Raw genomic sequence first — 16,376 nt, forward strand, 5'->3', positions numbered from 1 at the left:
GTCTCTGCCTGAATTCTACCGTTTATATATTGTCTTTTTGATGAAAAATAGGATATAATAACTTCATCAAAATGTAAAGGGAAATATAAGAGAAGTCTTATAAGCACTATAATAAAGAGAAGACTTTATTATAGTGCTTATAAGACTAATTACTAATCATGGCCCACTGTACAAAGCTTTTAAAACCAATATCTTCAAACTTCCAGAACAATTCAGAATTGAAAAATAAAAGGGAGAGAAAGAAATGAGAACCCAATTGGACTACATTCCTAAGGAAGCTGTCATTTGGTGTCTGCTGTTTCAATAAGAGCCCAGAAGTTATGAACTATAGTTACAATGCTTCCTATTATTTTATACCCCTCCTCCTTTGGAATTCTTCGTTTTAGCTCTCAGCTTTATTTATTAATTGAGGTAACATTGGTTTATAACATTATATAAATTTCATGTGTGAAATTTCAACATCATATTTCGACTTTTGTATACAGGACAGTGTGTTCACCATCAAAAGTTTAGTTTCTGACCATCACCACACAGTTGACCCCCTTTACAGTGCTTCTTTTTAAGAGACTGATTTCATTCTTACAAAGATTTTCCTTCACCCATTCACAATTCTGAAATTCATAACTGTTAAGACTGAGATCAAATCTTATAAATCTAGTGCAATGACCTTTTAATTTTTGGATTTTGAATAATTAACTCATGAAGAATTTATGTTATTTTGTATAAAAAAATGAACCATGTTTTTGCCACTGTAAATCGCACCATTAAGAACAAAACACAACGAAACCTTATCTTTAGCATCTGTCTGAGTATTTTTAGGACTAAATGTATGTTATTGTTATTTTAAAGTAATTATTTTAAGTAAGTTGATAATAGTTCAAGGGAAGGGTAGTTTTAGAAATAACATTCTCTTAGTCCCATAGAAAAAAGAAAAAAAAAATTTATGGGCCAATCTGTTAAAATAGTCACCTGCATCTCATCTAATTTTGATTGAATATCTGGAGGGAAATCCCCTGCTCCACAGTTAAATGGGTCAAAAGGTTCTGCTCCAAACAGGTCCCGTTCTAAAAGGAAGAAAATAATTTAGTTTATGAAATGACAAGGAGTGAGTTGGGGTGAGTTAGGTTTCAAAGGCAGGACTATATAAAGAAGCACCTGCATGACCAAATGAGCCCCTATCCACACGTACACTATATGCTGGGCTTTCCTGAGCTTAGACTAGTTAAACACCAACAAGGAAGCAAAGATCCGCTTTTATAACGATTTAAAAACTATTTGGTGACAAAGAATTATTATTCAGAGAGGTTTCTGTGTCTTTAAGTAAGACTTAATATCAAATTCACCAAATATTTCATAATTAATATATTACAATACCTACACTTTACTAAAGCAATTTAAATGTACTAAAATTAACGTATTACTCACTGAAACTTCTCTATTCCATTTATTGATGACTCTGCAACACAATAGCGAAGCAATATGTAGGACCTAGTAGATTAGGAAGTAGTTTAACTCACAGTTCATGTACTTTAATCTCACCGTTTAGCCAGAAAAAAATTAAGGCACATCATCTCATGCAGTATAAAATCATATCACCTTCCTAGATAACCACAATGAGACAGGTTCTTTAAAAATGCCTCCTATCCCCCAAAAACAAATTTCTTTTAAAAAATAGCAGTAATGGAGTATCAAAAAGCTCTCTGTGCATATATTTTAAAGTCTGCATTGTTTTTTTAATCACTAAAGAAGTATCAAAGTTAAAATTGATGTTTGTAATTGATAGGACTATGACTTAATTTATGATTTAAAAATTTTCTTAAATTTAAGAAATTTCTTTCCTCTGAATCAATTCAAATGCAGCCTTAACTGACAAAAAATTAAATTATATATGGGCAAGGGAATTTATAATGTATCAAGACTTTCATTTTTCAGGAAACTATATTCTCTAAATTAAATGCTTTGTAAGAAATAATATTTATGCTACTTGAGTTCTATTATATCTTCTAAATCATTCTGTGACTCCCATTATGAAAGATTCTTGCTTCTCTGGTTACAATTTTTTTTTTTTCAGATTCATGTATTAAGTTAATAAATGTAAAATGTTTAGAAGCTCCTGGTTCTGGTAAGTATTGTATAAGTAAGAAGGATATATAATTTATCTTCCAAATAAAGACACTTTTAAGAGTGAAAGGAGTGCTACCAAGTTTCACCAGGATGAAAGGAATAAGACAGGGTACTCCTAAACAAATGGGAATTTACTGTCACCGTACATATAACTGATGGGTATTATTATTGTTGTTACTATTTATTTTCCTCAGTCTGATGTTCACTGTAGGCAATAAACCAGAGCTTAGAGAAAAGAGGAACTGTTCTTTGGAGGTGCATCCTGGTTATCACCGTACCACGAACACATCAAGCAATGTTTTACATGTGGTAGATGCTTGTCAAAAGAAATGAATTAATAAAGAGGAAATAGAGTTGTCAGGAGAAACAGAGATTCTCATTACACAGGTTTTCTAAAGTTGGGATTCAAAATCACCAGAGATTTCAGATGGGCTTACGGGATCCTTACCATTCCTGAAATGCAATGCAAAATTTTGTATGAGTGGGCATGTTGTGTTTTTCTGTGAAGAGTTTAACTTTTATCATATTCTCAAGGGTCCACAACTCCCCCACAAGTCAAGAAAGTACTACTTTACATGTTAAGTAGACCTATCAATACCAGGCAAATTAATAAATATAACAGAGCTCTTTGGCATATCTTAGTCAGCTCAGACGGATCTAAAATTCGTAACAAAAAATCATATAAGTCCAATTTTCAATTTAAAAAGATTTGCTATGTAATTAATGACATGAAAATTATTTAATCTAATACAAGAGCAAAAGAATAAAAAATAGGTGATACTTCACTCATTCTTTTGTTTATCCACTAAATATTTATTGAACACATATTATGTGCCATACATTTTGCTAGGCAGTGGATTAAAGCAGTTGAGGAAAGGACTTTAGAGTCAAGTGCCTTCCCTCATGTAATTTATAATCAATTAGGAAACATGATATTAAACAAATTAATTAAAGTCTGATACATATTCGAAGATCAAAAATATGCTCTGGAGAACTACTAGGGTTCTCAGGCAGTAAGGAGAGAAACTAAGGAACAATCTTGTAGGTTTCTGCTTTTATGTATTTAAAATATAAAGAAAAATAAATGAATGAATACATTTAAGATTTCATTTAAAGAAAAAGTCCTATTACTAAAACCCCACTGGATTACAGTTTTAGACAATTTTACAATTAAAACTGAGTTGAACAATCTCTCCTTAAATTGTTAATATAGATAGACAAGAAGACGATTGATAGATAAATGATAGATAGATATAATACAGTGGTAATCAGAGCTCCATTTCTTTCTATCTATCTATGTATCTATCTATCTTATCTTTCTATTGATATACTGCTGTATTTACTAAACTCTAGCATTTGGGATAGATAGACATTAAAAAATATAGCAAGATGTTACTTCAGTTTCTCATTAATAAATCCCTAAAAACCATTTGACCATCTCTGCCTAGATTTTCCAAAGGCATTTCAAACTCACTAACGTTTAAAAGAGACTCATCAGTTTCCCCCTCTCTACCTCTAGTTTTCCCATTAACAACATTTGGTCCAAAATCCTGAATCATAATGGAGTTTGAACTCTCAGTTACCATCCTGATGGATTATTCCTTCTAAGTATCTTAAAATCTATTCACTCTTCTCAATTTATATTCTACTCGGATTAAAATCTGCCATTGTGGATACACTTCTAATTTATACTTCAAATTCTAGCATGTAACCCAAGTCTAGCGTACATACTAAACAAATACCCATTGGATTAAATACATGAATGAGCAAAACATTGATGTAGTCCAAGGAAGTAAAAAATAGTGGCAAAGGAAGAGATCTAGGACACTCTTAAGGACAAAAAATACCCCATTATGATATCAGGATATTGGCAACATTTTCTAAAAACACACCATGACGTGTATATTTTGGATTATTTCCTTGAAAAAAATATTTTGCATTGACACAAAATATATTCAGAAGAATTTAAATGTACTATATTTCAACAAAAGTATTGAAATATTTTTGTACACTGATTTTTAAAGTTCTAATGTTATTACTTTGTATTTACAAATTAGTCCTCTGAAATGTACTGAATACCTAAAATGTGCAATGCACTTTGTTGAGTTGTGCAGGGGAAACAAATAAACTATAGGCTCTGAAATGCTTTACAGCCTTAAGCTAAAACTTCAGAGTTACATTGAAAATGTCTCAAACGTGAACCAGAGAGGATGCAATAAAGCAAAATATGTAAAACTCTCTTTTCTTCAGTGCCCCTTTAGACCTGATGACTGATCATGGCCATTGGAAACTATTCTTTCACTTTCTGTGACAGGGCACAGAGCAAAATATAGTCAAGACATTGACGATGAACATCTGTTAGATGCTTTCTACTTCATCAGAGAGACTTCTATGTTCCTTCCAGACATACAGAAAGTAAATCAGAAAAGCAATGCATTTATAGCTTTGTAGATATCAAAGAAAGAACACTTACATAGGGTTAATAAATAAATAAATCATGTAATTCATAGATTTATATATTTCTTTAACTAAGACTATCCATATACTCTATGATAAAAAAAAAATTTAAACTGAGTTCTAAATGATGAGTCAAAATGATTAAAATAATTACCACAGGACTGTTCTTAATCATTAAAAAAAACATTAAAAATATAACTCCAACACAAAAAACATAATTGTTTTGTATTATGAGGTAACTAACCCTATACCAAAATATCATTTTTCATAAAATAGTTTCAAATGCAAATAGTGATGTCTTTAGTAGTATACTCTCAATTATTAAGTAAAATATAAATAACTGAATTTGGCACATATATATAAACATAATTCTTCGGTGATTAAAATTTTTAGTGAGCTTGTGAAGATATATAATTTCCCATAAAGTGCTAATTAAACATTTAAAATGTACACAAATATAGCAAAGAATATTGATTTGTTTAGAAAGCTTACTAATCTCGGTAGATCTACTAGGGACTGGAGGTGGCTGCGTGCCATTGCGAGTAGGTATTGAAGACTGGTGTGAAATTGGAGAAAATGGAATCATATCAAAGATGTCAGTGGAGGGACACTTAGGTGTCACATTGCCTGCCTGCAATGAAGATAACATGAATTAGGGTAGTATTCCATGTAGACACATTATAATGTTAAATATTTCATACACAGATAAAACATATATAAGCACAACAAAAAATGCAGTTGAGTCATATGAACTTGCCATTCTGTAGATCAAAAATAGTTACATATTGGCAATTTCATATGACTCAACCACTTATGCTAAATGCTCATTGGCAAGAAAATTTCTGCAAAAACGTTCTCAAAGATGATGGCAAAAATGGTGACAATACTATTCTAGACAGATATAAAAGATATGTTGGATTTTTTGTATATCTAGAAATAATTGCCACTTATATCAGAGAATTGAAAACATGTTAGAAACTATTTACATAAAACCCTGATTTCAGTAATGTCTTTTGCACAAGATTACAAGATTTAGACAGAAATAACCGAACATAAGCAATGCATCTTAAATATAACCATTCAAAAGCAATTGATAATGATTTTAAAAACATTTTAAGGAGTCTATTTTAATTTGTACTTATATAACTGTAATGGAGCCAACTATTATATTCATTGCAGTGACTTTTCTTCTTAGAATAAGATTTCATCGTTTTCTGCAATAAATAGCTACCTTGTGAAATAAATTATAATCACAAAATGATTAAGTTATCTGGGCCAGTCTGGGCTAGGATGTAATGTAAGAATGAGACAATCATCACTTTGATTGCCATATAGGGAAAAAAATTATTTTATATATATATATATATCATCTATTGATATAAAAGAAAGAGAATTCTCATTTTGGAGAGAAATAGTGAGAAAAATTTATTTTTCTTATAAGAACATGAACATTGTTTAGAATTGCTTAGAGTGGTTCATATTATAATTTGTGTTCTCAGAATACATTTATTTACTGGTTCACAGATGATGCAGGTAGTGAAGATAAAAAGGCTGATTGTGTGTAAAGAGTGATAGATTTGCTATTCAGTTAAAAAACCTGTTAGTACATTTTTTCATGCAGGAAAATTGCTGTCATCTCCCTTTCTTTAGCAACTTACTTTAACTTTAATGGATAGTCTATCAGTTACAAATACTATCCAAAGACTTGGAGGCAACTTTATCCCTCAGCTCTTTCCTCCTACTCAGGAATGTTGTTCTCCTAATCAACCTCTCTCTCAATTTCCCCTGGCTTCCATCTCTCTCCTCTTTGTCAAGATATAAAGATACTCAGATCTTGACTGTTGTTAAAACGAACCAACCAAAAAGGTCTTTACCCAGTGCCTCTTTACTCCTCTCGTCTCTCATCTCTCTTTCCCTTCCCTTCAAAGCTGAGGTCCTTGAAGGAGCTATTACATTTCTTGCCCTTTTACTTCATCCAAGCCTCAACTCAGATCATTCCAGACTTTGCTCTCTTCGCTGAACTCTACTGAAACAGCTTTTGCGAGTCTCAACAATGGCCTAATTTCCCAATTGCTATATCTGATGGATCTTTGAAAGTACCTATTTCATTTTTTTTTTAATTTTTATTTATTTATTTATTTATTTTTGGCTGTGTTGGGTCTTCATTTCTGTGCGAGGGCTTTCTCTAGTTGTGGCGAGTGGGGGCCACTCTTCATCGCGGTGCGCGGGCCTCTCACTATCGCGGCCTCTTTTGTTGCGGAGCACAGGCTCCAGACGCGCAGGCTCAGTAGTTGTGGCTCACGGGCCCAGTTGCTCCGCGGCATGTGGGATCCTCCCAGACCAGGGCTCGAACCCGTGTCCCCTGCATTGGCAGGCAGATTCTCAACCACTGAGCCACCAGGGAAGCCCTGTCCTATTTCATCTTTTTGTGGATTTGGACCACCACTCTCTACTAGAAACTCTCTGATATCAGATGACCAAAGGATGCAAAAATGGCACACAAGGACCCCAGATCACATCACATCGATTCAAGACATACCTGATTTTTTTCATTACTATATAAATGGCATATTCTGGCAGAATTAAAAAAATAAGTGGGATAATAAAAAGAATTTTCTATTTAGCGAATTACATGAGGTCTTGGGATGCTGCTCTCACTGATTGGCTTGGAAAGGCCACATTTAGAAGGTGGTGGTATTAACAGTCCCAATGATAGTCTGGAATCAGGCGAGTTGACGGGAGTGACAGTAATGGAAGAAATATTTAGACAGGGAGATGAATCATCAGTTCTATGCCAGAAAGAAGGTGAGCATCTCTGAAACCCGTGTTGCTCATGATCAGACATTTTGTGCAGCAGCTGTAAAGGAATGACAGAAAAATATACTAAGGAGAAGAAAGAAGATGTGGAGGAAAAAGAAAAAAGTATATATGAAAATGTATTAGGATATTTTGTGAAAATGATAAGTACTTTCAAAATAACTTTACTAAAATTAAAACAAACAGTTTGAGTAGATTTTTTCCTATTGCAAGAGTCTTCAGATTCTGGATTGTTTAATTTGATGATTTTTCACTGTAATATTACATTTTTAGATATTTAAATAAAATATCACATTGAATATGACTTGAGAGGAAGAAAGTGGAGAGAAAAATGACAAATGCCTAAAGATTTATTTCTGAGAGAGCCTCTGTGTACTGAGATGGGAAAAGGAAGGACATCAACAAGAAAAAAATATGTAGGAGTAAAGTCTGGTATAAGTTAAGACTTTGTAGAATTTTCAAAAAGGGCTACAACATACATTTTAGATTTAATCCTCAAAAAATTCATTTGAAGTATTAGTATTAGTAATATTACATCCATATTATAATAAAGATAGGGGAATCAAGGCCCATAAACTCTTTATGAGCTACTCCTATGTATGTAAGAAGCAAAGCCAAAATTCAAAGCAATCTGACTCCAATCATCATGCCCTTTCTATAGGTAGTAAGTTCCAAATGGTAAAATTTTGGAGGGATGGGCAGAAGGAGTTGTCAAGCATCTCAAGTAAATCAGAGAGATAATAAATAATAATAAGCAACTAGTACACTGTACTGGGTCTGCACATCAGTCTTTGGATGACTTTTGGAAGCTATTTCCATTACATCATGGAAAGCTACTGTCAAGTACTGAGCGGGACAGAGCTGAGTGGCCAGATGTCAGAGTGGTCAGTTAAAACAACAACCAAAATGAAAGTATGTAATAATTGAGCCTTTATTCACTTACAATGAGAGTGTAAGCAAGAGGCCAGAAAGAAGGTTCTGGTTCCATCAATGTCCCATTTTTCCCCAGTGAATGGCACTGGGCAAAGGTCAGGAGTATCATTACAGAAGCAGGACAGTATCTCTCTCCGGAGGGAGCCCTGAACAAAAGGTTTCTGCTGGTTTTGTTTTGCTTTGTTTTGGGGAGGGGGAGATGGGGGTGCAGAGGGAAGAAAAGGGAAAAGAACTAGGAGTAGAAAATACTGAAAACTGAATCTTAGTGGAGAAAAGTATCTTGAAGGCCCCCAAGAGATGAAGCACTTAAGAGAGGCCTTGGCCAAGGGCCTCCAATAAGGAGGCCTCTGAATGGAGGCACCTGGGCTGGGAATGCAGTTAATGCATAATAGTGTGGCCAGCCTGGGTGGTGAAGGGGGCTGAGTCCCTGACTACAACTCCTCCAAGCAGTGCACTGAATCTGGGGTGGGGAGGGCAGCTTTCTCCCATGTGGCTTGCCATGGAAAGCCTTTGTAACTTTGTAGGGCCTAGAGGATTTGACTTGGAGGCGGACTTCTCAGCTACAAGTCACACTGCAGAGATTTTTTCAACACTAATAGGACTCAGAGGCAGCCAACACAAATCTGGCTTTTGATAAACGTCATGGTGAAAGGTTGTAACTAAAATTATAGTTTGGAGAAACAACTTTGAAAGAATCTTTAGGAGTCACCTCTTCACACATTTCAGGAAGCAGAGGGGGAAAAATGGAAGCGTAAAGTGAGAGATTTAAGTTGAGGAAAGAACTCAGTATGGAAGCAAGTCTCTGATGGTCTGAATTATGTAATTTATCACTCTATTAATATGCATATACAGTTACATAATGATTGCTTTCCCTACTGATCTCTATAGTGATCTATCTATCTATAGATATGTATACATGTATGCATGTATGTATATAATTTTAAGATCTATTTCATGGTCTATATAATTCACTGTAAACTTTTGTAGTTGGTGGCCACCTTTTATTTAATTATAGGTAACTGTAAGCTCCTGGTGGACAAAGCTTTGTTTTTCTAAAATACTCTGTATAACAAATTAGAATACTTGACATATAATGTCAATGAATATTTATTGTTTAATGTATACTACATAAACTTTTTTTAACTTAAACTATAAATTGATAAGGATGTCTGTACTGAGTAAAACGTAAAAAGATGTCAAGTGGAAGTTGTCCTTGGTATCATTTGGCTTATAAATGGGAGTACTCTATATTGTTTTATGACTTGTATTCATCAAAACATCTTTACCAGGTGCCTCAAAACAAACTGAGGGCCAACATAACCTAACTTAAAAGTGCTCTAGTGTTTTCTCATGGTGTTAATATTTGTATTCTACTTCCTCTGAGAAAGTATACTTATATAAAAGAAGAATGTATATAATATGAAAATAATCAAATATTTCAATACCCCAATTAAGAAGTATTTTCACTTTCAAAATGCTAAAGCAGGGCTATCTATCAATAATTTTGGTATCTAAAGTTTAAAACTCTAACACTAATTATTACAATTTTCCTTTGGGTCATCAGTAATCTAGATTTGGTCAACTAAGGTTTTTTGTTTGGGTCACATAGGTCTTTAAAATAGGACTTGATTCAGTTGCTTACAGGTTAATATTAAGAGGTTGTACATTAAAATCCAGAGAGTTTGTTTAGAAGTTAGAAAATCAAGAAAGTGGACCCACAAACTTGCGTAAAAATAACAGACTGGTATTGAGCAAATAGCTGTGCCTTTTAAGTTGGTGTCTGCTCTCCAACTCCTCACTCCACACATGCCCATTTCACACATTTATTTAGGCCACAGCCTGGGCTCTGCTGACATTTGTGTTTGTCATTCCTAACTTAGAAATAATTCAAGTCAGGGAATTAGATGTTACATCTGATTCCTTATAAGAATGAAATCTAAGTATATAGACATATTTCAATAGCATTTGATTCTGCACCAAACTATTACACTTATTAAATAAGAATATGTGACTACAGCCCCTAAATGGTATACAGTGGCATTTTTGGCACTGGATAAATATTTTGAGTAGTGTCTCTAAATTTAAGGGTTCAGGAACTAGTCATTTTTTAATCTTCCATTTTTAAGTGGTTGAGGATTTTTTTTTTAAGAAATGAAATACATAGTTCAGATGAAAATGGCTTGATATTTTTATGTTGTGCCTTCTGTCAGTATTTTGACAGATGGCTAGAGACCAAAATTTTGGGAGTTTCCCACAGAAGTTTATGGCACTACTGTTTAATCCTTTTATGCTCATAATTCTAAGTGCTTTGGTCTTCAGGAAGGTGCACAGCCTCTGAATTATTATACTAAGGGGAATGAGGAATTCTATGTTCAACAATTACATGTTAATTATGCAGAAGTTATTAGGTTATTAAGACATATTAATAATGAGTGCCCATATTCATAGTTGTTGTAGTTTTATAGCTCTTTCTTTCAGTAAGTAGAGGCTTGGTGCATTAGGCCACGGTGAATATTTCAATTCCGAGCTTGGCCTAAACATGACAATGGTGAAATGTCATACAAGCATTTGAATCCTGTCAGTTAATGTTGAATACATCTGAACAATAACAAAAAAACTGCATTAAAGATTAGATACTTCGATTATTAAAAAAAACACTAAAGATGGGGAAATATAAAGGTAATGTAAAATGTTCTAACAAATCCTTCTGTATTGTCATGCTGATTCATTCTTTTGAAGTTCACTATTATGGCACATTTTCAGCATCACTTTTTAAATAATCTTCAAAAATAACTTCTACTCCATTACACGGGGAGGGGGAAGGGTAAGCTGGGATGAAGTGAGAGAGTGGCATGGACTTATATGTACTACCAAATGTAAAATAGATAGCTAGTGGGAAGCAGCCGCATAGCACAGGGAGATCAGCTCGGTGCTCTGTGACCACCTAGAGGGGTGGGCTAGGGAGGGTGGGAGGGAGACGCAAGAAGGAGGAGATATGGGGATATATGTATATGTATAGCTGATTCACTTTGTTATAAAGCAGAAACTAACACACCATTGCAAAGCAATTATACTCCAATAAAGGTGTTAAAAAAGATAAATAACTTCTAGAATTTAGAATTTATAGCTCCACGTATGTTATTTTTTCTGACTTCTAGGTACACAGTTTGGTTACATTGGTCTCTTAGTTGTAAGACCTATTATCTTACACATTCTTACAAGAATCTTGCAAGTTAAATGGATATCATCATCCACATATCCCAAAGAGGAAAACTGGGACAAGGAGAGATCAAATGACTTGATTAGGTACTCACAGTCAGAAGTGGAATGAAATACAGGCATATTTTTCTTCCCATTACACAGGGTTTACTTCTTTAGAACCATCATTTGTGCAAGTAACAATTGTGAAAGTTGTGAACCAGTCATCAGTTTTTGTGGGCAACAAACATTCTTGAATCAATGTTCATGCTTAAAATTTATGCCTTTGTTTAAAGATTCACATTTGGCTTGTTGTATAATTGAGAGTTCTCACAATCTGCTCTTGTCCATCTTGACTTCGATAGCAGTTGAGAAAACCCCAGAGGAAGATAAATAGGCAGTTTTATTCACCCACAATGAAATACACATTTTAGGTTATAATTTGTCCTATCAAGCCTAATCAGTGGCCACACAGTTGATTATGTAAAGGTAGAATTTTATCCAGTAACACTTGGTTTAATTGAAAGGGAGACATTTATTTTACTCAGCAATAGAAAGTCCAGTATTTCTTAGGACTACAATTTTATTCATTTAACTTCCTGGCAAAGGTCTGATTTGGTTAAAACCTTCTATAGCCAGAAAAATAAAATGCAAGCATCCAGACACAAGAATCCAGAAGAACAATTTGATTTAACTTGCTATGCCCACATCTTATAATGGAACAATCTTCTGGAGGCGTTCATGAGGCTAGGAGGGCAGAATAAACCCTTTTTTTCTGACATAAATACAGGCAGCACTGCCATGTTTATGTAATAAATGGAAATCAGATTGTTCCTAGTTAATTAGTACCAAACGGTGGAAAACCTAACCTCTAATCTATTGCCAAACCGCTAGAACACAGCAAAAAGAAAACAGCACAGTCAAGTAACGGAAATTACTCAGTATATCTAAATGACTGTATAAAATGAAGACCCAACTTCTAAAACCAATGAAAAGATTTCCACAATTTCAGTATGATACAGAGGTATGTAATATATGTACTATCAAGGATATTTCATTTGCCAGAAAAGGAACCCAAGATTGAATCATTCAAGTGATATTTAGGAGACCTGTAAGCATTGTTTGTTAAGAACAAGTTTAAAAACAGCACGTCAGTTTACACATGAAAAAAATGAAAAATAGGAGTAGTCCTTCATTCATTATGAGGAATTGGTTTTAAGTGAAAAAAGGGTTTGGGATATATACTAACAATATACATTTCTGTAGTTAGGAATGTCTTTTAATTTTAATCCTGAGCAAAAGAAAAAAAAAAAGTATTTTGCTTTCCTTAGCTAGAACTAAATTACTCTATAATCTCACACTAAATTTTATACTGGGTGTATTAACTAAAACAATAAACAACAGTCCAAATGATGATAGAAAAAGAGTAAACTTTTAAACTCAAGTACTGTATCATGAGGCCAGACCTCTTCTTTGAATTCCAGATTTGAATATTCAAACTTTTAATTTATGTCTTCATCGGCCACCCAGTAGGCAGAAGTAACACGAACAAAAGTGAACTACTGATTGGTTATCACTCTCACCTCCCCCAAGTCACATCTATTTTGGAAAATGGCACCACCGCCTAGATGCTCGGGATAAAACCCTAAGGGGCAATCTTGACCCTCTTTTATTCTACAGTCCACGGCCAATCCATCAGTAAATCCTGCAAGTTCTACTTCCAAAATATATCAAGCTATTATATACATCATCCCCACTGATAGAATTCTAGGCCAATTTACTCTTCTCCTTCTCCTAGACTCCTGAGATAGCTTCCTAGACAGTTTTGGGGACCTCAGTTTGGCCTCTTTACAGCCCATGGTGCATACAGCAGCCAGCTGATCCCCAAATCTGTTAAAAACCTTTGAGTAACTTCTCACTGCAATTAAAGAAAACAGACAAACATGGCCTACAGGGCCCTATAAAATCTAGCCTCTGACTCTCTTCAATTTTTTTGTCTCTTTGTCACTATGCTCCAGGCACAAAGTTCTTGTCACTGTTTTCAGCCCTTTGTATTAACTAACTTTTTTTTATTCAGGTCTCAGTTTAAATGCTACATTCTCAGAATGCACTTCCCAGATCACTGTCTCTAAACAAAAGCTCCCATTCTCTTCAATTCTGCTCTATTATATTTTATTCATATTTACTCATTTGGATCTTATATAAGATCCAAATTTCTAAATTTATTTATTCATTTAGCTATGGGTTTATTACACATCTCCTTGCCTTTCCCCATACTATGTAAGTTTCATAGCAGCTGCAATTCATATACTGCTAAAACCCAAGGGCCTAGAATATCATATGGTCATATAAGATGTTTAACAAATGTGTTACAAGCTGCCATAACAGATCACAACTATATCAAATGTATGCAACTGGCAAATGTGAGAAAATAAAAATCAAAGTGATATGCATCTTAATACATAAAATATGTCACCAAGCTGCTATTTCAAAATACCAGTGATGACTTAGTGGGACTAGGAAAAAGAAAAACAAAACTAAAATTTACACAATTGTAAATTTTGAAAGAACTTTTTAGGATTCTTGAAGATTTTCTTTAAAAGCTTGAACCTAAAATTAGTTTGCATCTTCAAAATAAATCAATGACCAATTCACACTGATGTACATAAGACGTAAGTGGTTGGCAGGCTAGCACCTAAGAAATAGCAACCTTTCCTTCGGGTGCCTCTGAGAAGACTAGAGAAATACATCTATGTTCTCACCTACACAGTGACTCCTTAGAGTGCAAAGGTTCTCCATCTGGAAGATTCTACTCAACAGGGCCTCACACTTTTAATCTATGATTTAATATAGAATAATTGGATCAATATCTATAAGACTGAAATTTCTTATTAGAAGACCTGATCCTTTGAACTATTGTTCTATGTTACAGAAATTCAACTTTAACTTTGGACTGCTTACTAGGGTAGATGGCTGGTGATCTTTTAGTTATCTAATCAAATTTTACCAAAAATGTTTCTTATTTTTCTGATTCTTCCTGTAACTGACTTTATCTGCTACTTCATCACACACTGACAAGAAGAATAGCATCCATACCAGTAATTTACAAAATGTTCATTTTCTACATTACTTTCAATGCCACAAAACCCCCAAGATTCCATTCCGACTTTTGTTCTCTTTGCTCCCTCTTCTCAAAGAGACTATTTAAAGCTAAGATTAGAGATAAATCTTCTATTTTACTTTGACTAGCAGTTGCTTGATGTGGACTATATTGTGTCTGACTAGCAAATTCTGATATTTCAGAAAATTACTGTATTAAGTACTTATTTTTATGAACCACACTATAGTAGTAAATTATTTATAGAGAAACACTTCCAAATTGGAGTCGGCAAAAGAGTTACCTCTGTGCAACTTAGGAAAATTTGGCTCTCAAGAGAATTAAGGCCTGTTTTGGGCTGGTCATTTGTGAAGAGTCGTCTGTCTTGGGGGTTCCTCTCACCATTACACACTGAAAACCCATCAAGAATCTAAAGACAAATTAATCCTATTAACAAAACCACCTATATTGTAATTTTAGTGTGCATAATGGCATTCATAATTTACTTCCATGCTCCTTCAATTAATATATTAATTGCTGCCTAATACTTTAAACAAACTGCTGAAAACTTTAGCAATTTTGGAGCATTCTAGTCTTCAGTCCTCTGAGAGAAAAACAAGCAAACAAACAAACAAACAAACAAAACCTACAGAATCTCATTTCCAGAGTTATAAGTCCAATAGTCATTTACTGTGCATGAATTTTGCTAGACTCTGTGAGGTACTTGGTGTCCTAGCTGTGTGTCCTGTAAAATTAATGCTCACATTTCATAAGAAAGAACGTATGCAAAACATTTCTAACTTTACAGAAATTTGCTTTACTGAAGGCCCATTGCAAGCTATTAAACAAGAGGTACATGTATTATAAATTTATATTTTAAATACTTGGAATTTTCATTATTTTTCAAGTTCAGTATCAATAGCTTGAATCATTAACAAATCTTCAGCAGAGTGGATATTTAAGAGCATGGCAATATTTCATACTTACTAAATAACTGTAGGTAATTTAATTTTATTTATTTTAGTTTATTTTTAATATCAGAAAAAAGGGAGATCATTTTAACAGGTTGAAATATAGATGGACTTAGTGTTATATTAATTTATTTCTCAGCTACATAACTAAAATTGAAAATGAAAGGCAAAATAATATTTGTGCATATTCTCTTCAAAAAAATTTTAAAAACAAGTTAATAAATACCTATAACAGCATCTTCAAAACCATTTGAATTAATCAGGTATCGTTAGCAATTTAAAAATGTTGAGTTCACTTTCTTTTAAGCATCAAATTCTATTTTTTAATCTTAAAGAAGATGCATCAGCAATTTCGAAAATCACATAATGAGACTCTAGGAGCTGAATAGTTATGAGACAAGTAATTTTTTAAAAGTTAAAATAAAGAGAAAATATAGACAAAGATATTACTATGACGAAAGAATATAAGTAGATTGCAAAGTTATAATTTGAGCTAGTTGCATAATGATCAATAAGGCAATAAATTTTCTGCACATGTGTATTAAGTGCAAAGGAATGATTTAGAGAAAATTATTTCTCTTTTTTTAGTTCAACCTTTTAGTTATAGTCTTTTAAGCGTTCTATTGAGACATAGTGCTGAGACGAACACGATGCCTATGATAATTATTAAATGACAACTTTAGGAGAGTTAATCCATTCTAATAACTGGCTATTTGAATAATTTTATTGTTTTTTATATAACTGACTCTACCAATGAGAATTGCTGAATAAATGAATAT

At 33.5% G+C, this 16,376-nt stretch overlaps 1 protein-coding gene across 12 annotated transcripts in view; it reads right to left on the reverse strand.

The window, feature by feature from the left end:
- The window catches only part of GULP1 (GULP PTB domain containing engulfment adaptor 1), a 367,595-nt gene that overhangs the window by 10,882 nt on the left and 340,337 nt on the right, over positions 1–16,376 (reverse strand). For 9 of the 12 annotated variants that reach the window (XM_082397569.1, XM_082397571.1, XM_082397576.1 and 6 more), the window contains 3 exons: positions 7,214–7,438; positions 5,074–5,212; positions 970–1,064 (listed from right to left, as the gene is read on the reverse strand). In XM_082397569.1, coding sequence (XP_082253695.1) covers positions 970–1,064; positions 5,074–5,212; positions 7,214–7,438 — 459 coding nt within the window. The remainder of the gene's footprint in view (positions 1–969; positions 1,065–5,073; positions 5,213–7,213; positions 7,439–16,376) is intronic. The other 3 variants (XM_082397566.1, XM_082397567.1, XM_082397568.1) reach the window with 1 other exon arrangement.

This window comes from Balaenoptera borealis (assembly GCF_965194805.1).
Source record: "Balaenoptera borealis genome assembly, chromosome: 6".
NCBI classification, from domain to species: Eukaryota; Metazoa; Chordata; class Mammalia; order Artiodactyla; family Balaenopteridae; genus Balaenoptera; species Balaenoptera borealis.